Here is a 21,313-nt window from a genome sequence, read left to right as displayed (position 1 = left end):
GCGGGACGGGACGTGCCCTTCCAGGCTGGGCTGGACCAGCCGGTTCATCCCAGGCACTGTGTTGGAGGAACATCCCGTGGGTTCATAAATCATTGTTGGTCCAGGTGAGGTGGGGAGCAGTGGTCAGAGGATGTCTTGTGCCTTTGGCCAGTGCTGGCCCTTTCTGGCCCCAGGAAGCTCCGGGCTGGGGCCGGTGCTGGGTTTGGCCACCCGCCCGCACGGCTGGGGCTGGCAGGGTGCCCTGGCACCCGCTTCCAGCCTGCTCCCGCCTTCCCAAAGTGCAATTTTGATTTCTAATTATTGAGGTGATGAGTGAGGTTTGTAGAGAGGTTTCTTGGAACCGAGGTTTCTTGGATACCTTCTTGGAAGGGTTTCTCCTGTGCTTTGAATCACTTTTTTCTTCCTTTCCCCCTGCTCCTGGGCTCTGGCAAGAGGCTCTTTGCCCTGGCTGCCTTTGCGCAGCGCTCAGCTCCACGGAAGGTCCTGCATCTGCCAACTGCAGCTGCTTCCTTAGCTGTACTTCTGTCCATCACCAGGGGACGGGGGAGAGAATTGGAGGGGTAAAAGTATGGAGACTTGTAGGTTGAGATAAAAACAATTTAATAATTGAAATAATAGTGACAACAGCGTAATGTACAAACGGGTGATGCACAACGCAATTGCTCACTGCCTGCTGACCAGTGCCCACCCCGTTCCCAGCTAGCGATCCCTGAGGAGAGACAATCCCCAAACCACAATCCCACCAGAGCCCCAGCTTCCCAACCCACCCTCCCCTGAGCGCGACATTGTTTGATAAGGAATTTTCCCTTGGCCCTTTTGGGTCCGTTGCTCCCGCTCTGCTCCCTCCCAGCTTCTTGGGCACCCGCACCCTGGCAAGACATGAGAAGTTGAAAAGTCCTTGATTTCTTAGCAACAGCTAAAAACATCAGTACGTTATCAACATTCCTCTCGTAGCAATTCCCACACTGAATCCAAAACACAGCACCACTCCAGCTACTCAGAAGAAAAATTAGCCCTATCCCAGCCAAACCCAGGACAGCGTCCACCCCTTATTCCACACCATTTACATCACGCTCAGGTTCCACATTTTCCTTGCAACTCACGTGCCCACTCTTCTAGGGTCAAGGTAGGTTTTCCATCCCATTTTTTTCATGTCTTCTCCACGGTCATGCAGGTAAAGCCACAGCTTCCCCCGTGCTGTACACTGTCTCTCTTGAATTGTCGGGGGGTATCATACTTTTTCCAAGTGTTCTACTAGTTTTTCAGGGTTCTTCACTTGTTCAAGGGTGAAGCTCCAAAACACTGGAAGTGCCCACCACCCTGGGCATTTGCTCATGGTCTGCAGATTGAAGATGTCCCTCTCGAGGAAGCTGCTGGGCGCCAGTCGTTGAAACCAGTCCTGGCTCCATCAAAGTCCATTTTTCATTAACCTGGGTGATTCTTAATACGATGCCATTAGTATAATCGTTGCTGGGTACAATGGGGCTCAGAGATGCCAAGCACAGCAGGGACGTGATGGATATTCAACTTCAGGCCAGTTCCTGAGTGCAAGAGGGACCTTCTGAAAGGATGACCACAGGCAAAACTAAGGTCTTCCAGCGTATCCCAGGGACACTCAGGGTGGGGCAGGTCTAGATTAAAGCTCCAAAGCACCCCCGTTCCCCAGCGATCACACCGTTTGCTGGTTTGGAAGCGGCGAGTTCAAGCAAACACCTTGGCACACACTGCTGTCGGCCTCAGCTTTCATGTCCTGGAGCAAGGAGCAAGGTCAGAAGATGCTTTGAGCAATGGGTCAGGGCCCCGAGGGCACTAACTGGCATTAATGGCCTCAGGCAGCCTCACCTGGGACCTCTCCCACACCTGCCCATGGGCACGGGGCTCTATTTAAGCTCAGCCCTAGCCTAAGCTTTACTGCAGGTGGGTCTGTCTCCATCTTGGCCATATACCTGTGCCTGGACATGGACCCAGCCCTCTAACCGTGCACCGACTTTCTGGCTTGGCCTTGGAGCTGCCGTGTCCCAATGGACCTGCCCAGCAACTACTGGGCTATGTCTCACCTCGGTATTTGTCACCAGACCTGATCTTGCCTGTTGACTTCCTGACTTGAATCTGGACCTACCTCACCATCGCGAGCTTGACTGCAGACCTGGGCTTGGGATTGACCCTGGCTACCATCCCCGGCTCTGCCTTGCTTGCGCATGGTTGGGGACTGCAGGATGGACGGGCTGGTGAGGACCTTGCTGGGCCCTGGCCCAGTGTTGGGGATGGAGTCATGGCAGGGATGGTTACCTCCACCAGCATGAGCCAAGGGGCACTGCCTGGTTTAGAGGGGTGTTAGCAGGTGGCTCAGTTTTCCCCATTCAGGATACACCGAGGTTCACCTTGTCTCCTGTTGGATGTTCTCTACGGTGCAGGTACCTCCTCTGTGGATGGTCCATGAGGAGGAGGTACCCCTGTGTGGTCAGGGGAGCCCATGCCTCTGTTAGGAGGAGGCAGAGAAACTTTCCTGCCAGGAGCAGGAGATGAAGGGCAGTTTGGTGTCGTCATCCCCTTGTCTCTCTGCAACCAGATGCAGCCCAGAACCGTCTGCAGGGAAAGAGGTCCCACGCTGAGAGCTTCACTGGGCCAAGGACGTGAGTGGGATCACAGCGGGGAGGAAGACGGGTGATTTGCATTTCCCTGTGTCAAATTTTTTGGCACCTTATTTTGCCCAAATGAAGTGGGAACAGCCAATCTGGGCACCAAGAGGCTTCTGTGCAGCTGGGTATGGAAGAAATCTCGTCCCTCCAGGTATCCCTGCTCTCCCGCTCCCTCTTATCTGTGGGACAAACAATAGTTGGAGCCGTGGGATGTAGCACGAGTGTCCCACCACACACAGCATCTCCCTGCAACACTTCTTTCCTTCTCAGCCATGCTGTGACAACGCAGATGGGCCCCAAATGTGCCGAGTTCATGGGTGTCATTTATGATCTGAGTACAGCGACAAATGCTGAGTCCTTAGAAGAATGATGGTGTGGATCAAAGCTTTTTTGGGGCAAGCCCTTGGACACAGGGGCTGAGGTGCTGCCCATGTTGCTGTTCAGAGTCTCTTTGACCTGTGAGGAGGCGGCAGCTCTGGCCCAGCTGGTGGCATCCATGAGCATCTCAGGGCAGCGTCGTGTGCTGGGGCAAACCAATATCAAATTTGCCTTGTACCATGAGGAGCAATAGGGACAGAAGTAGACACTTTGGTGAAAAGATGGAAAAAAGTGATCAAAGGAGTGAGATAAAAAATAATGGCAGGGGCAGACTTCTGTGGGGGATTATTTAATAATAAGGTAATTAATGCTTTATACTTCCCTGACTCCTTTCATGTAAGGATCACAAAGCGCTTCACAAACATTAATTAATCTTCCCTAACATCCCTGCAGGGAAGGTCACTGAGCTACTGAGCGTAAGGGAAATCTTGTCATTGATGAAGGTGGCTGCTCTCTAGGCATGACGGATGCTCGGGTGTGATGGCAGGATGGGGAAAGTTTCTATTCCTCGCTGATGACTTCAAATGATTTCCCATAACTTCCTCAGAGAGGAAAAATGTCTTTGAGTTGTCATGGGCAGCTGGGACTGGGCGGGGATGGGTCTGAAAGATGACCCACACCAAAGCCGTTGAGCACCCCTGAGGACACTGAGAAGGGCAGGGATCTATCCAGGCAACCCCCATCGCCAAAGCCCACGCAAGGTCTGAGCAAGCGTGAGGAACCCGTGAAGGGCAAAGCTGTGCCTGTTGGAAAAAAGTGCCAGGGTGAAGAGGAGTTCAGTGCAGATCTGAGCTGTGGCTGGTCCTGCAAAAAGCAGGGCAAAGAACATCGGGTGTTAAAGAGAGAAAGATATTTTCTGATAATGAATATTCAGCCCGATGTCACTGATCTGTGACGTTCAGACGGCTACAGAGGACCGCGTGTCAGTGCTGGGCTCTGCATCTCTGTGGTAGTAAAAAGGTCTCAGTTAGTTTAGCGGCTCTGGGGAAGACACCCATCCCCAGCCGTGCTCAGAAGAGTGTCCCTTCTGCATGGTGTCCTGCCCCGGAGAGGGGGAGGGCCCAGCTTTGGGATGTTGGTGCATCCCAGCGGGATCATGCTGTCGTTGCTCAGCGTTGCAGGTGTCTGTGGTTGTCGTTGTTCCTAGATCCTGGCAGCAGTGCCGACATGGCTGAGCAGGACCCAGCCTCAGACTGCCCATGTGGAAAGAAGCAGCTGCCAGGTCAGTGCACAATGAGAGTGTTTGGGGGTTCTTTTTTTTTTTTTTTTTGACAGTTTGTGAGAAAGTTGAATGTTGGACAGGGTTGTGAGACGGGGAAGGAGCAGATTTGGGTGAAACAGTCTGGAAGGATGGAGCATCAGCTGGGGTGCAGGAGCTGGGGAACACGTCTGGGATGTCCCTTGCTTGGCAGTATCTGCACTGGGACAGCAAAAATGAAATCAGGAGAGGAATGACCCGTCTTCAAGATAGAAAAGACTGCTTGGAGGAGTCGCCCTTCACCTGGCCCGATTATACCATTAAACCAAAACCTGAGCCCAAATGGTTAGCCTGAGGCTCAGAGGGGAAAGGTTTGCAGCCATCCTACATCTCCAGAAGGTCCTTGCCTCCTGCCCCCTGCGTAAGCTGCATAACCCAACAGACCCCGATGATCCACCTCTGTCCAGTTGTACCTCCAGCAGCTCTCAAGGTGTAGGTGCACTATCGAAAGCCCATCTCGCCAGCAGCGGGTCACCATGAGCCCAGCGGCACCATCACTGGTCTTTGTGTCCTTGGAGGGCAGAGGCTGATGGCCAGGGCCTGGCTCTGATGAGAGCTGGTGGGTATCCACTTGCTTTTCCAGCTTTCACCTGGGAGGTGAAGGCCAATGACCGAAACTACCACACGCAATTCAAGAAGAAATTTGCCTTCTGTCTGAGCAAGAAGAAGTACGCGGTGAGTCAGCCTGGGCCAGTCCTGGGACATTTCCTTAGCCAGCCCCCGCTTCCCGAGCTGGCAGTGGTTGGGGCTGACATGGCAGAGATGTTGCAGAGCAATCTCCAGTAGGATGGAGAGTCACATATGTAATCCTCAATGAAGAGGAAGAGCTGCTCCCTGCCTGGTGCCCCAGATGCCCTCTGAAGCTATCAGGCAAGGAGCAGAACTGCACCAAGGCTACTTTTTAGTCTGATGGCCAAACCAAAAGAAAGATTTTTTGAAAAAGTTTTGATGCAACAAAACCAGATTATTTTTTTTCCAGCTAAATAATGACTACCTAGATGGGGGTCAGGTATGCTTTAGATGATCAGAAGCAAATTATTTTGTTTCAATTTTATATGGCCCTTTGCTCTAATAAATCCCTTTTTTGCCTTAAGGCTTTGGTAACTTTTTAAAGGCATCTCTTATGCCATGAAAAGTTGAGAAGTCCTAAAAACTTCTGGCATTTTCCCAACTGGCATTTTCAAAACACATCCTTGATTTCATGCGGCTGAACTCCCACTGTGGCTTTGACCTGCCTTTCTCCTGCAGGGCAATGCCATTAGGACAGCCAAGTACAACATCTTCACCTTCCTGCCGCTGAACCTCTACGAGCAGTTCCATCGAATGGCCAATGTCTACTTTGTCTTTGTCATCCTCTTACAGGTGAGATGGACACCAAGGTAAGAGCAAGTGTGTGTGAGACTGTCTAGCAAAGGAGGTTTGTCTGGTGTTTAGAGTAGGGGACTCTGGTCTAAAATGGTGTCAAGGATGCTGTTTTTCAGTGGTGTTCATTGCCTTTCATGAACTCCGAGGGGTTTAACCTACATTAAGTTTGGTTACTTTAAACTGATTGAGTTGGGATGGAAGCGAAGCTCATGTAGACCACACCTAAATGGAAATCCTGCCCTCCAAATTCAGGGACCCACATGCATTTCACACATCCACTTTAAAAAGAGGTGGAAATTCAACAAGACACTTCTCTGTAGACAGAGATGTTGATCTGATTCTTCTTACATGGGTTCCTGCCATCCTCAGGTGCTGGCTGAAGGGAGCTGGGAGTAGGGGGGAGTTGCCCAGTCATCTCAAGTGTCCCAAGGTGGGGTGGGGTCAGTGGTGTAAAATTCTTCTTCTCTAGACCTTCCCTGAGATCTCCACGCTGCCCTGGTACACTCTGCTGTTCCCCCTGGGCTGCCTTCTCACTATCCGGGGTCTACGAGACCTGATCGACGACATTGTGAGTACGGGTTGGAGTGAAAGGCAGTGAGTGTTGGGTGTAGGTCCTTGAGGGGACGGTCGCAGAACGAGCCCCTTTGCTGTGGGGTGAACTGAAAAGCTTGGGAGTTGCTGTCATTCACCATTCCTGAGGTACCATCAACTCCACCATGTCCAAAACGCTTTGTATTTTCCCTCGGGAAGGATGTGACCAGCCGGTTGCTTTCCTTGGGGTCTAGACCCCCACCTCTGTCATCTTTAATAGCTTAACCAATGGCTATATTCCCAGGTTGGTCCTCAGAAATACCTTGGGGGAATTTAGCCTCTTTATTCATCAGAATACATCTTCCAATTGCTTCACAAAGCAAATCTTGCCCTGGGGCTGAGGTGGCAGATTGTGGCATTAAGAGGGTTGCTTTCAGGGGACAAGGAAGTCTGGCATGGCCCACCGCTTTCTTTTGGCCTCTTTTTTTCTCTCCTCTGTGCAGGGCCGTCACCGAAGTGACAGAAACATCAACAGCAGGCCATGCGAAATCCTGTCTGGGAAGAGGTGAGGGGCTTTGGGAAGCTGTGCCTTTGTTTTCCAGGCCTGTGTGGAACAAAGGATCACCTGAAGTGCTGAGCATCCTTGAGCATAGCGGCTGAGACGGGGTTTTTTTGGTTGGACTGTCCCCAACTGTGCAAACTCCCGTCACCTCCCAAAATCTGCTGCAGGTCCAGCTGTTCCCCTGTAGGGATGACTGATTCCAGTCACAGATGACAGGTCTAAAAAAGCCCTAATTCACTGTGGTATGCTGGGAGGGGGTGTTCCTTGGCCACAGAAGTTCCTCCAGGTCTTCATATCTAACCCATGGAGTCATATCACTGCTAAACACTGCTCTAGGCAAGGACCAACATTTCCAACCTGTGGCCAGGAGGGCTGAAAGTCCCTGCCACGCACAGGTACGGGGGATAGAGGTGTGACAAACGGGTCCTGTGCCAGTCTTGGTGCTCAGCTGTCCTTCGGTCACGCAGATGGGAGGCCACCACAGTGGCAGAGGAACCAACAATCTGGAGACCCCATTCATGCAAGAAGCTGGCACAGACATAGGCTGGTCCAGAGGACAGAAACAGCCACCACCCCCATTCCCACTGCTCTGCAAGGATAAAATTACACACACACACACACACACACCCCCGCCCCCAAATCTCTTGCAGCTTCCACTGGCAGAAATGGCGTGACATCTGCGTCGGGGACATCGTGCGCCTGCGTAAGGAGAGCTTCGTCCCGGTGAGTGGTGCCCCGGAGCTGGCTGCACACCAGGGGCAGTGGTGTGGGGGGGTGTTCGGTGAGGAGGGGCTCAGCCAGGGGCTCTCTCACCCTTTTTTGCTCTTCAAGGCCGACATGCTCTTGCTGTGCAGCTCAGAGCCCAGCAGCCTGTGCTACGTGGAGACTGCCGACATCGATGGGTGAGGAGAGGGGCAGGGGACCACTAGGGCCGTGGGGGGAGAGGGGCAGAGACATCCCAGGCAATGGCTGAAGCCTCCAGTCTTGGAGACCTCCCCCGGCATTGGGGGTCAGGCATGCTGGGCGGAAACCATGGGATGTGAAGGATGTTCCAAAAGCTAAACCTACAGACACCCCAGAAATGGGACTTGAGCCTCAAATTTTGAAAATGAGAGTCCAAAAAGACTTTTGAGGCTTCCACAGAGCAGCTTGTGGCCTTGGGCATCTCTCACCAACTCCTGGCTCCCTCCAAGCCAGGAGGACAGTGGCTGCCCATCCCTCCCACCTCCATCTGCAGGATGATTTAATGGCAGGGTCTCCAGGCCAGGGCTCTCTCCCTGCATGAGTGCTCGATGTCTGGCATGAGAGGTCCCTCTCTCGCTTTTCATTGCCATCGCTCATGTGATCACCTGATAATTAATGACTGTCTCGGTCCCATGGGTCTGACAGCAGAATTAACAGCTCTGTCACCCCACGGGGTTGTTTTATTTCTCCCTCCCTGGTCCTTGTTCACAGGGAAACAAATCTGAAGTTCAGACAAGCCCTTCAGGTCACCCACCAGGAGCTGGTGAGCGAGGAGAGCATAGCTGCCTTTGATGGTGAGTCTCCCGGACGGGTGAGGTTGCAGCCATCAGGATGGGGTGCGTTCAGCCTCGGGAAGTCTCTGTCCCCTTGGGCACCAAATGCCATCAGTCCAACAGGAGGCTGCAGTCGCTGCTGCCTGCAAGGAGCCAAAGACCTTGCGTGGAGGCCCCTCCCCAGCAGAGTGATGGGTCCATCGGGGCTATGCACCTTCCCCCTGTCCTGGATCTTGATTTTCTCACTGGAATCAAGTGCTTGGCTCCCAAACCTGAGCTCAGACCCTGGTTTTTTTCCCCTTTGGTCCTCCACAGGATGCAGACTCCCCTCAGAGGCTCTGGAGACAAAGGGGGTTGTGTTTGTACTTTCTCTAGTTTTACAGCCCAATGCAGTTCCTGGACCGAGCACCCTCCCGACACTGCAGGGTGGCCCTCCTTGAGCCTCAGTTTGAGCCATTCATATCACAACTGTGCCTGGTGATGCCCTGACAAAATCTGAATCTCCCCAAGAAGCCCCCAGCACCCCTCTTTGGATGGGGCAGGTGTGGGGGGGTGAGGGGAGAGGAAGGTCCTCTCATTTCCCCCAAAGCCTGAATCGTGCCCTCTGCTCAAGGGAGAGTGACCTGCGAGGAGCCCAACAGCCGCATGCACAGCTTCACCGGCACGCTGGAGTGGAGGGGCGAGACCCACTCGCTCGACAGCAAAAGGATCTTGCTGCGAGGCTGCAAGCTTCGCAACACCGATGTTTGCTACGGCTTGGTTATCTATGCAGGTGAGTGCCCGCACCCAGGTCAGGAAGGGCAGAAAACACCCAGATCCCCAGTGATTTTTAAGCTGCCCAAGTGCTTTGGGCATCACCAGGTCCCATTCTCAGCTGATACAAAGTGGGAGGACCTGCCGCTGTAATCAAGCCCCCAAAAGCTTGTCCTAAGCTTGTTGGGCTCACTGGCAGGGAGATGATGTGGTGGTACCAAACCTCTACTCATCCCAGGTTATATTTCACCTGCACCATGTCCTGGATCCACTCCACTTTGTGGCCTCTTGCACTTTGTGGCTCAGTGGAGCTGAGAGCTTGGCCACCAGGAGCTGTGCATAGAGGGGAGGGGTGAGATCTGGTGTAAGCAGCACTTCTCCAAGTGGGCAGCCACGGCTTGATTAACCACCGATCAAGGGATGTGGTCCTCAGAAGTCTTCAGAGGTGGGGAGATGTTGTTGTGGAGGAAACCAGCATCACTCAGCTGCAAGTTAGCCTTCTGGGGGCTGTGGACTTGCATTTTTTACTTCTAAAATGTTTCTCATCCAGGATTTGATTCCAAAATTATGAGGAACTGTGGAAAGATCAAGCGGAAGAAAACCAAGCTGGACCGTATGATGGACCGGCTGGTGATCATAGTGAGTGTGGTGCAAACACCTTCTGCCCTGGTCCTTTGGCACCCTGGGGTTGCTCATAAGTCTTCTCATGAGAGGCTGCTTGCTTGGGTGATGCTGATTTTCTTAAGCTTGCAATATTTTGCTCAAAATATCTTGGGTTTAACATGTTATGGGCAAATATCAAGCGATGTTCCCAGCAAGTGGGGGTTGCTGGGTCTGGAGCAGTCTGCGTGGTGGTTGTGTTGCTTTAACCCTGGACCCTGTCAGCTCTGAGTCCTCCCCTCCTTGGACCATGAAGCTGGAGTATTCAGGATCTCCAGCCCCTCGTGGCCTGCTTTACTAATTCATAACCGTGCAGGTCCAAGGAGGTGGCTTGTGCTGAGGGACCTGCAGGCTGTGGCTCAGCACAGAGTAGATGTAGGACAGAGGAAGGAGGAGACTTTCCCCTATGGGAAGCAAAGCAGCACGGTCATAACGAGGAATTTGGACATCTCTTACTCCTCTTTCTGGTGGTTAAGTGTCATCCCTTCTCAGACTGGCCATTAGCATTCCTCTGTTTGCTGGTACTTCAGCAGAAGGGCTGCAGGACACCCCTTGTCTGAGGCAATTAGGAGGGTGGGCAAGTTGGGTTTTGCTGTGTGTGTGTGTGTGTGTGTTGGATGCGTCAAGCTGAAGTACGTGCTGCGATCCTTCATCTCGGCCCAGGATGAGCTCTGAGAACCAGCTTCAGGCACAAGGACCTGTTTGCGGAGGTTTACAGCTAAATGAGACCAACAGTCTGGAAGGGGCAATGGTTGGTCCTAGAGAAGAGTCTGGTGGGCTCTGTGTGATGGGACATTCTCGCCCTGGCTTCCCATCTCAGATCTTCCTGGTGCTGTTGGTCATGTCGCTGTGCCTCGCCATTGCCTCTGGGTTCTGGGCCAAGATGTTCCAGGAGAAGCACAGCTACCTCTCTGCTCTCTACAAGCACACAACTCCTGCCCAGCAGGCCTTCTTCAACTTCTGGGGCTTCACGATCCTCCTGAGCATCATCATACCCATGTCCATGTATATAACGTAAGAACAACAGAGCTTGGAAGTGATCAGAGGTCAGTAGCCCACTCCCTGTCCTTGGCCATCACCTGGCACCTTGGGTTACAGCCACAAAATGGGGCTGCACAAAAGATCCAGCTGTGACCCTGAGCAAGTCATTCCCACGTTCTCCCTTAGCTGTAAGAGGGTAAGGACGGAGAGGGTGTGTGTTTTACAAACATTGATGATGTGCTTTGAGATCTTCTCAGAGGAAGGCCAGAAAAGAGACGCAAAGACACGTGCTGATGATGGAAATGGTGGGCAGGCTGAGGATGAGACTGGTGAAGGTGGTGTTTCCCCACTGAGCTGCAGCAGGGTGGGGAAGAGAAGGGCACAGCCATCGTGAGCAGGCAACAACCACAATTTGTGCTGGAAGAAGAAGTTTCCAAGCTTTTTGGCCCTTCACTGAATCTCCAGATCTATGAATTTTGGCATCAAGGGCTAGACCTCCAGAGGGGAGCCCAGTTGCCTGGGACCCAGTGAGCTCTCAGTCTGGTGTGATGAGCCTTCTGGAAAACTGGACACGAACAATGAAAACCCTCTTACTTCTCCCAAGTTCAGAGCAGTAGGATCTGGGGGGGTGCGGGGGTGGGGTGTCCCCTCTGCCCTTTTCTCCTGTGTGAGATCCCCAAGTGCCCCTGGGATGTGAGTAATGCGACCTCCTTCCCCAGCGTTTTCTTCTATCTGACGCCCTAGGTTTGAATTCATCTATCTGGTGAACAGCTTTTTTATCAACTGGGATCTGGAAATGTATTACGCTGCCAAGGACATTCCAGCAAAAGCCAGAAGCACCAGCCTCAATGATCAGCTGGGCCAGATCGAATACATCTTCTCTGACAAGACTGGCACCTTGACACAAAATGTTATGAGCTTCAAGAAATGCTGCATCAATGGGACCATCTACGGTAAATTTTGGTGGACACAAGTTTGTAGAGACTCATGAGTGAGGCAGACCTTGAATTTAGGCCACTTGGGTTCTTTCCACTCCTCCTGGCTTTCTAGGAAGCTTGGGGCACGTGGGTTGACCTTGGTGGTCCAGCGTTGCAGGCAGAAGCTGTAGGAATTCAGCTTGTTCTCATCTCCCGTGTTAGCGGGGCTTTGCAGGGGCCACCACGCCTGTGGTCACATTTGTCTCGTGCTCCCAGCGCGCGGAGTCAGGGCGTAGTTCTGCCCTCCTAAAACGGGTGCTTACCTTCCAGGAGATGTGTTGTGTCCCAAACTCAGCTGAGATCAGACAGGTCTTCCCTGATACAAAAGGGGGCCTGGGGTCAGGAGCTCAGCACAGCTACGTGGCAAACACTTCATCTGAGTGAGGTGGATCACTCCTGGAATAATTAGCTGATGCTGGCCCAAGCATCCAGGACAGGGCAGGCAGAGGAGCCGTGGGGTGATGGGCCAGCGAAGCTCATGGATTTTTATTTTCTACGAAGGTCTTGGAGAGGAAAAAGAGGTTTTGCTTTTCTTCTTTGCGTCATTTTCTGGTGAATCTCCAGCTTGGTTTCCAAATCTGGGCACTTTGAGGCTTTCAGGTGACCTATGGAGAAGGCAAAGAAATGATCATTTCCCTTATCTTGTTTTGTTACAGCGAATGCATATAATTGATCTTTGAGCTTTTTTTTTTTACGATTCTGCTTGTTTTTCCCCTGAGAATTGCCAAGTCCTTCCTTTCCTTATTGCTGTACTTAACTCGAGCTCTCGCCTGGCTTTTGGGAGCCATCTCAGCATTTAATTAGTGAAATTTAGCAAGCGGGGGCGGGCCAGAGCTTTAGCACGGAGCTCCTTTTTCCTGAGAGAAGTATCAAGCACTTGAGACAAACGGACAGTGATAAAAGCAAAGAGGAGGAAAAAAAAATCTAGCGCAGTTTTTAAGCAGGAATAAAACCAATTTTCCCCTGCCTGATGCATCGTGTTGCACCCCTGTGATCGCAGCATCGGCGTAGTCCCGCCAGTCTCTGGCCAGCTGCAGAGTCTCCCAGGAAACCTGGATGAAGGCTAGACCTGAATTTTTAACATTAAAAACATGTAGGAAATCTGAACAATCCCAGAGCCAAATAAGTCAAACCTGAGCATCCTAACAGAGCCTGGCTCACGGCCGACACCAAACAGATGTTGGAAACCAGTCCCTGTCCCGTTTTACCAGTTTTTTGGCCAGCAAGAGCAGCAGTCCCTTCTAGAGAAGCTGCTCCAAGTCCCTGCTGGTGATGCCCGCTGCCAGCTCTCTAGTAATGGAATTATTTTTATTTTGGCAGGTGCGGGTGCAGGCACAGGCCGTGAGAACAAGCAGCCATCGGTGCGTAACTCCCCTCTCCCGTGAAGCGTGGGGCCGGACGCTGCTCCTCATCGGGGCCAAACCTGGAGCAGTTATTGATTACACCGGCAGCGGGACCAGCCTTTTGTTTTGGAGCACAGCTTGCTCACAGTGGGGTCCCATGCTGTAACAGAGAGGCGAGTGCTTCCTCGGGCTGGCAAGTCTGCCAGTTCTCAGCTGCCAGTCCAGGACAGGGGAACTGGGTTTATAAAATAATGCAGTTCTGATTTTTATTTTAGCTTTTTAATTTGTCCCCAACCTTTTTATACTCACTCCCTTGGTGTAGGCAATGCAAAGCTCAGCTTACGGCCTCTGATCTGGATCGGACCGTGCCAGCACAGGGCTGCTGTATCGCAACCCAGCAGCATCCCCGGTGCAGAGCCCCGTGCTCGGTCTCTCTCACGGGTGCCTGCAGCCTGCCCGTGCCTCTTGCAGGGGTCGGGGTTGACCTGGAGCCACCGTGGGGAGAAGAAGTTGGACTTTTGCGATGCGACACTGCTGGAAGCTGCCCGGCGGGACAGCGACCCCGTGCTGAGGGAGTTCCTGAGGCTGCTGGCCCTCTGCCACACTGTCATGGTGGAGGAGAAGGGCGGTGGGTTGGCCATAGTGGTTGATGTGCTCAGAGCAGGGTTGAGGTGCTGTTCAAGGCGTTGAGGTGCCTTTTTCCATCACCCAGCAAAGCTCTGCTGTGGGGGTGCAGGTGGTGTGAGAGCCCGGGGATGCTTTGGGCCACTGTCCTAGCGTCGTGGACGTGTACCTTTGGGTTCGTTTTGAAGCTAATTAGTCGGAACAGAAGCACAAGGGGGATAATCCATCCCTGTCTGGTCACTTGTCCTGCCTGGGCCAATGAGCAGAATAGATGAGACAAGTAGGACTGAGTTTCCCTACTCTGGTGGCTTGGACTTTAGGGTCTCCATAGGTAGCATTGGTGCTTGTGTTTCAGATGTCCAAGGGCTGCTTGGCTGGGATTCTCCTTGTCTAACCCCTACTCCTCTTCTGCAGACCAGCTGGTTTATCAGGCAGCTTCACCGGACGAAGAGGCGCTGGTGTTGGCAGCCAGGAACCTGGGGTATGTCTTTCTGGCCCGAACACAAGACACCATCACCATCAGCGAGCTGGGGGTGAAGAGGACGTACAAAGTGCTGGCCATGCTGGACTTCAACAGCGATCGCAAGAGGATGTCTGTCCTGGGTGAGTGGGATGGGGTGTCTCAGGGAAAAGGCCCTCCAGGAACATGGAGGGTCCCTTCCATACCCAGCCCTACAAGGGATGGCACTGGGATGGCTGTGATTGACCAGAACTGGCACAGGGACTCCTCAGGATTGTCCCGGTTGCCCCTGCAGCTTTGCTTACCCTGATACCTTGGTGAAGGGTTTGAGCAGCCAAGAGGGAGCGAGTAAATCAGGGGCTCAGAGGAGGTGTGTGAGGAATTGACAGTCCTTGAGTCCTGCCTCACGGTGGTGTAGGTCTGGGGACATTCCTGTGCTTCCGTGAGCAGAAAAGCACTGGTGTCTGCAGTGGTGCCTTCTGCAGCATGGGGACAGCAAGGAGTGGGAGCCATTTCTCTGGGTACCTCAGCTGTCCTTCCCCTCCCTCCCAGTGCGAGACCCCCAGGGCATGATCCGGCTCTACACCAAAGGGGCTGACACGGTCATCCTGGAGAGACTGCAGAGGCGAGGGCCCAATGAGACCTTCACTGAGAGGGCGCTGGATGTGAGTCCCACACCAGCCTGGGGTGGAAAGGGCTGGTCTCCCTGCTGCTGGCTTTGGGCTGGGTGTCCTGGAGTCCCCTCCTGCTCCTTCTCCCTGTGGCTTCAGGATTTTGGTCCTTCTTTCTTCCTTCTGCTCCAGGAGCCTCACCTACATATGGGACAGGGGCTAAGAGGGCATCAAATCCACCTTCGGTGTTCTGCACGGACCAGTTGCATCGCAAGGATGCTTATGGGGATGCTGGAGGATGGGGGAGGGAGTCAGAGGCCAAAGAGAGACCCCCAGATCCTGGAGGGTCTCTGGCTCTGCCCATGGGAGCATCATGGCTGGCTGGCATGATGCCCTGGTCCACCATGAGAGTCATCCTGGTCAAGGGAAGGGAGACCTGATGTCTCATCTCTGCAGCACTTTGCAGAGGAGACACTGAGGACTTTATGCCTGGCCAGCAAGGAGGTGAGCGAGGCCGAGTACAGCGTGTGGAGCAGGAGGCACCGCGAGGCCAGCGTCCTGCTGCAGGACCGTGCGCAGGAGCTGGACAAGCTGTACGAGGAGATGGAGCAGAACCTGCAGGTGGGATGAGGCCAGGGTTTAGGAGGAACCGGCTGCGCTGGTTCCACAGAGGGCAAGGGCGTGGGATTCGGCTCTCCAGGATGAGGGGGTGAAGTGTCCAACCCAACACCCATCCCCTGGGTGGGAGGGCAGATGGAGTTCCCCTCCAGGGGTGACTTTGCGATACGCCAGTAGACCCTGGGTTAGAGATCTGTCCAGGTCGTGTCCACCCATGGGCAAGGACCACTGGTTGGATCCGGGGGCAATTCCCACCTTCACACCTTGCCCTTCCCCATGTCACGACACCCACTGACCCTCCTCCTCCACTTACCCAGCTGCTCGGGGCCACGGCTATCGAGGACAAGCTGCAAGATGGAGTCCCTGAGACCATCCAGCTGCTGAAACTGGGCAACATTAAAGTGTGGGTGCTGACGGGAGACAAACAAGGTCAGTGGAGGCAACCCCAGACCCCGCCAACACATTTCAGCTTCTCTGCTAACAAGGACCAGAGAAGAGATGAGACCCTGGGAGTGGGCAACAACCAGGTTCTGCTGTTCCCTTTGATATGAAGTGATAGCACATCCCACAGATCATGTCACCCATGAAGAAACTGAGGCAGGGGAAGCCATCTGTGCGATGGCACAGAGCTGGAGCAGAGACCCCAGCAGCTGCTGTCCACCAAGGGCTGGTGGACCCGAGGGCTGGGGGTTGCCCCAGGATGGGAGGGCGTGCGCACCATGTGCCCATCGGCCACTGACACCTGCGTGTTGCAGAGACCGCAATGAACATTGGCTACGCGTGCAAGCTGCTCACGGACGACATGGAGATCCTGGAGGAGAAGGAGATCAGGTGAGGAATCGTGACCTCCTGGTTCAGGACATTGTTGTCTCCACCGAAGACACCCAAGGGCATAGGAACCTGTGCAGGGCGGGCAGAGCTCGACTCTGCCGGAGATTTTTCTCCTTCCCAGCCTGGATGTCCATGGCCCTCATCTGCTGATGGTTTTCCAGGCCTCCCCATCTGTTTCTGCCCCTGCAGCACCCTCTTCCTTGGCAGGCTTTGACCAGAAAGCACTTAAGCTGTCTCTTAGTTCCAGCCTCTAAACCACAGGGACAGAGACTGAATTCTGACATCAGTGAGTCCTTGGGGCTCCCTCTCTGTCCCCCCTGTTCCCACCACTGGGTACCACCCCCGTCTCCCTGGAGCTGTCTTTGAGATGGCAAAGGCCAAACGCAGGTCTCAGTCAAAGACAGGCATCGTGCCCAACGTCCCCAGCTCAGCTCCAACCACCCCTTCCTTGTGCAGCGAGATCCTCAAGGCTTACTGGGTGAGCAACAACAACCTCAGCAGCAGCGGGGAAGCCCTGTGCAGCGGCCGCCTCTCCCAGCAGCGCCCGGAGACTTCGTGCCACAAGAAGAGAGCCCTCATCATCAGCGGGGACCTCCTGGTAAGGTGGTACTTGGATGCTCTTCTCTGCTCCCTGCCTGCGCTGGCAGATTGCTGCTTCTGTCCCAGTGCTATCAAAGTCCTGGATGGCACCAGCATGTGGAGGAGGTGATGCCCCTCCTGCTCAAGGGTTGGGAAAAGCCCAATTTGGTCTGGGGAACAAAGAGTGAAGAGGGGGACAAACTTGCACTGATCTTTTGGTGTTGGGGAGCTCTGACGACACGTGCCCAACCGGTCTTCTGGGATGATGCAGGCTGGCGGGTAATCACACGCTCTTCTGGTCATACTGGGACAAACTGGTCTCATGGTCACAGTGCCTACTGCGGGATGAACTTGGAGAAAACTGGGGTCACATTTTTCGTAGCTCCTACAAGATTTAAGAGCATCGTTGAGGAACTGGTGGCCCTCAGGCTATGAAGGCTATGGGTGAGGTCCCAACTGTGTGTGCTCTCCCCTAAGGACAAAATCCTCCACATGGGAGAGGTGCTGAAGGAGAAGGGGCGGCTGTGGCGGTGGCTGGCTTGCTGCAGGGCTCCGGGCTCGCAGGAGCAGGGCAGTCTGGTGGAGAAGGCCTTCGTGGACTTGGCCACCAGCTGCCAGGCGGTGATCTGCTGCAGGGTGACCCCCAAGCAGAAAGCCCTCATCGTGCAGCTGGTGAAGAAGCACAAGAATGCCATCACGCTCGCCATTGGGGATGGGGCCAACGATGTCAACATGATCAAAAGTGAGGCTCAGGGCAGGGCGGGGAGCATGAGTTTTGGCTGGCACGTCCTGCTGGGGGGGAGTGGTGGTCCTCCATCTGTCATCTTCACCACCTCAGCCTCTCCTTTGAGGTGAGGAGCTGGGAAGGGAATCCCCAAACCAGTTTCCCACGTTGCTGTGCTGAGAGGGGAGTGAGAGGCGCAGGATCAGGACCAGCCTGGGACAAGAGCAGGGCGGACCACTCACTTTGGCAGCAATGATAAACCTTGATGAGACTTCAAGTCCCAACCTGGGCAGCTGGCAGAGATGTCCCTGCCCCTCACCAGCAGCCCTGACACGGGGCTGTGCTCTTCACACGCCCAACCATGCCTGGCATGCCTCTCCTGCAGCCATGGCATGTGATAGAGGGGGCTCCATCACTTTGCCCGTCACTCCTGGATTCACCCTCTGCCCATCAGCCTGGGGACAATCCACAGGGAAATCAAGCACCCGGCTCCCCAGAAACCTCCCCACTTGCTTTTCACACCCTCCTGTCCTCTGCAGCCGCTGACATCGGGGTGGGCATCAGCGGGCTGGAGGGCATACAAGCCGTGCAGTGCAGCGACTACGCCCTGGCGCAGTTCTCCTACCTCCAGCGCCTCCTGCTTGTCCACGGCCGCTGGGCATATCTCCGCATCTGCAAGTTCCTCCGCTACTTCTTCTACAAGACCTTTGCTGGCCTCATGGCCCAGGTCTGGTTCGCTTTCCACAGCGGATTCACGGCTCAGGTGAGGGATGCAGCCATTATCAGGGGCCACATCCATCCCACGGAGGTCTGCACACCCGTGTTTTGCCCCCCCTCCGGAGGACCCCATGCAGGTCTCATGTCTGGTACTGCCTGATGGGCATGTGTCCACATCACTGGCCTGGTCTCCTTTCTCCCTTACCCTGGTATTGGACTGTCCAATTTTTGGGGGGCTGCCTAGCTGAGATGCAACTGGTCACCTGCTTTTTACCTGGCTGGATTGGGAAAAGCAGCCTGGGGAGATCTGGGATGTCCTTGTGAGCTGCAGCTCAGTCTCGGACAGACGCAAGGAAAGATCCCACGTGCAGTAAGCTGGTTTCCTCCAAAATCAGAGCTTTTAGCCCAAAGGCCATCAGTGTGACTTGACCACCACTGTGTGGCTCCAGCCCCCATCTGTTTGCAGCATGGCCCCACAGCCCACTGACCGCTGCAGACAACGTGGGGCTGATGCAGGGCCTTGGGCAAGTCCGTGGGGATGTCCCCAGAATTTGGATGCGAGTCTCTTGGACACACCCCTGGGCATCCTTTCTGAGTCTTTCTGAAGGACCACTGAGCTCACAGCTGCTTTCTTCTCCCTTCTAGCCCCTGTATGAGGGCTGGTTCCTTGCACTCTACAACATTTTCTACACCGCCTACCCCGTGCTGTCCGTGGGCCTTCTGGAGCAGGTATGGGTTCACCGGCTGCATCCAGAATCGGCCCGTCAGTCCTTGCAGCCCGTCTGCACAGCTCCTTATGTTGGGACGTGGTACCAAGCAGCTCGATGGGCATTTGGAGCTCACCACCGGTCCTGCAGTGCCTCTGTTCCCCATCACCCTAGAGCTCGCAGGTGGAGGGACTCACTGCAGCTCTCCCAAGGGGTGCATTGGGTGGGATGACCCAATCCTGCTCCCCGGTGTGGATGGGAAGGGTGATGCTCAGTGCTCTCCCGGCAGGACGTGAGTGCCAAGAAAAGCCTGGAGTTCCCTGAGCTCTACGTGATCGGGCAGCAAGACGAGCTCTTCAACTACCGCGTTTTCGGCGTCACCCTCCTGCATGGGGTCAGCACCTCACTCGCCAGCTTCTACATCACGCTCTGGGCCTTCGAGGACCGCATCGGCAGCAAGGTTGTTGGCGACTACGAGTCCTTCGCTGTCACGGTGGCCACGTCAGCATTGCTGTCGGTCCTCGTGGAGGTGAGCACCAATCTGCCCTTCCCCATCCTGGCCCCGTGGCAGACGTTTAGGGACCGCAGCCTTGGGCTCTCTGACACCATCCCCAGCAGCTTCATGGCTGAGGGATGACTTCCCTTGGGGCAGGGGAGGAATCTGGGGTAAGTGGCTGAATGGAAGAGTGTCCCCATAGCCTCCATGAGACACTGCGTGCTCTGCCCTTGTCCCTGCAGATCATCCTGGACACCAAGTTCTGGACAGCATTGTCTTTCCTGATGGTCACAGCCAGCCTGCTGCTCTTCTGCCTCTTCTCCTTCCTGACTCAAAGCATCGATGCCTTCAGGATAGCCCCTGCTGTCTTCCGCTTCCCAGGTGAGATGCTGCAGGGATCCCCATGGTCCTTCAATTCTCCCGCCAGGGCTTGGTGCTACAAGCTGTTTCCCAGCTTGTAGAAAGTCTCTTCATCACCACTTCTCGATCTCGCTGTCTTGATTTTTTACCCCAATTTAGGTGCCATCTCCTCTTTAGACCCCCCCAACACCTTCATGGATGGGGGTCTGTCCCCTGACAGTTGTTCCCTCTATCCTCTCCACCTTCCCTACTTAAACACCACCCACCGACTTCTCACGTTGACAGATGCCAGCCAGAATGCCCTGACTGACCCCTACGTCCTACTCGTGATCCTGCTGTCCCTGGTGGTGAACACCATCCCATCGCTCACCGTCCACTCGTACCGCACCGTTGCGGGTCAAACCACCATCCAGCAGGTGAGGGCTGCACAGGGGCTGGCATGGGGAGGGGTCTGCCTCCTGCCGGTGTCGGTGTCTGGGTCTGCTGGTGGTGGGAAGGGTGAGGTTCCCCAGGGAAGCCACTGCCTGGACTGTAGGGGTGGGACATGTCGCCTCTCCTTGGTGGCACTACTCACCCGGTGGTGGCCTCTCATGACACCAGTGCCCAAGTCTGGCTCCATGGCCCTCTCCCCAAATTGGCTCATGGCCTGACAGGAGGCCCTGGGGCAAGGGACCTGCTTCAGCTCTTGGAGAGGGTCTGTTTTGGGCTGCAGTAAGGAACTGGCCTCCAGAACTCTCCAGACCTGCTGCTTAGGAGGCACTGGTGTCTGGTGCAGGTCTTGGTACCACCCCCAGCCTTGGTAGAGCTCATCCCCATCTGGGTTGTGCGTTATACCTACCTGGTGGTACAAAGAGGTCCCAGATGAGAGCAGGGGTGGAGGTTGTGCTCCAGAGCTCTGGGAGCATTGAAGACCCCCAGGAGGGTCCCCACATTACACATCCCATCGTGGCAACTCAGGACATGGTAGATCCAGGAGCCAAACCGCGTCTTGGTGGAGGGTGTCCCCGTGCTTGCAGCATGTCCCTTCTTGGGGTGAGGGCTGGCCTGGGAGGTGGCCACAGCCCTGATCTCCCCATCGCCTCCTTGCAGAAGATTCGGTTGAAGGCCAAGCGAGAGCCGGAGCCCTCGGTGGAGCTGCGTGCCCACGTCCCTCGCAGGTCCTTTCACCGCCGCTCCAGCTACGCCTTCTCCCACCAGGAGGGCTACGCTGGCCTTATCACCCGCGGGGACAGCCTGCGTGCCAGGGCTACCTACAGCACTGCCCCAGGTCTCCTGCACCCAGAGACGACTCCAGCTTTCTCCTCCCTCCCCAGCCCCTCAGCATAGCTGCCCTGGCCGGCATCAACCTCCCACCACAGGGGAGTTGCTGTCAAGGCACACAACTGACTGGGTCCCTCCTCTTACGGGCCTTTTTTAAATCTTATTTGGATGGTTTTGAAGCGTGGGCAGGCCCCGTGGCTGCAGAGGGGCTGGCCCAGCTTGGGGGGGGCTGCTGCTCTGGGCACTGAGCCCTGGGACGTGTCCCACCAGCGGCTCCATCCCCTCCCCACGCAGTGTGCATGGGCTTTGCAGGAGCCTGTAGAGCCGTGAAAACCACCAGCCTCTGCCACCACGCTCAGCCT

The 21,313-nt window shown here is 54.8% G+C and overlaps 1 protein-coding gene across 1 annotated transcript; it reads left to right on the top strand.

Annotated features, from left to right (window-relative positions):
* Window positions 1–2,216: 2,216 nt before the first annotated feature.
* Window positions 2,217–21,017, top strand: ATP8B3 (ATPase phospholipid transporting 8B3). The gene is made up of 28 exons (XM_086477738.1): window positions 2,217–2,228; window positions 2,570–2,633; window positions 4,165–4,239; window positions 4,859–4,950; window positions 5,524–5,637; window positions 6,110–6,208; window positions 6,675–6,736; window positions 7,384–7,456; window positions 7,565–7,635; window positions 8,189–8,271; window positions 8,864–9,040; window positions 9,554–9,642; window positions 10,484–10,677; window positions 11,389–11,607; window positions 13,456–13,592; window positions 14,003–14,191; window positions 14,601–14,713; window positions 15,116–15,280; window positions 15,595–15,706; window positions 16,033–16,108; window positions 16,565–16,706; window positions 17,165–17,429; window positions 17,951–18,174; window positions 18,774–18,857; window positions 19,125–19,364; window positions 19,574–19,712; window positions 19,851–20,107; window positions 20,781–21,017. Exons 1-28 carry the CDS (start codon window positions 2,217–2,219, stop codon window positions 21,015–21,017), a joined length of 3,804 nt encoding a protein of 1,267 aa, XP_086333864.1.
* Window positions 21,018–21,313: the final 296 nt, after the last annotated feature.

Source organism: Leptosomus discolor, chromosome 24, assembly GCF_034619465.1.
Source record: "Leptosomus discolor isolate bLepDis1 chromosome 24, bLepDis1.hap2, whole genome shotgun sequence".
Classification (NCBI taxonomy): Eukaryota; Metazoa; Chordata; class Aves; order Leptosomiformes; family Leptosomidae; genus Leptosomus; species Leptosomus discolor.
This window is presented reverse-complemented; position numbering and strand designations above follow the sequence as displayed.

Bases quoted from the DNA above. Each gene is read 5' to 3' on its own strand.
- ATP8B3 (XM_086477738.1), top strand. The intron at 9,643-10,483 runs GTGAGTGTGGTG...TTCCCATCTCAG, and splicing joins TGGACCGGCTGGTGATCATA to ATCTTCCTGGTGCTGTTGGT. The intron at 17,430-17,950 runs GTGAGGCTCAGG...TGTCCTCTGCAG, and splicing joins CGATGTCAACATGATCAAAA to CCGCTGACATCGGGGTGGGC.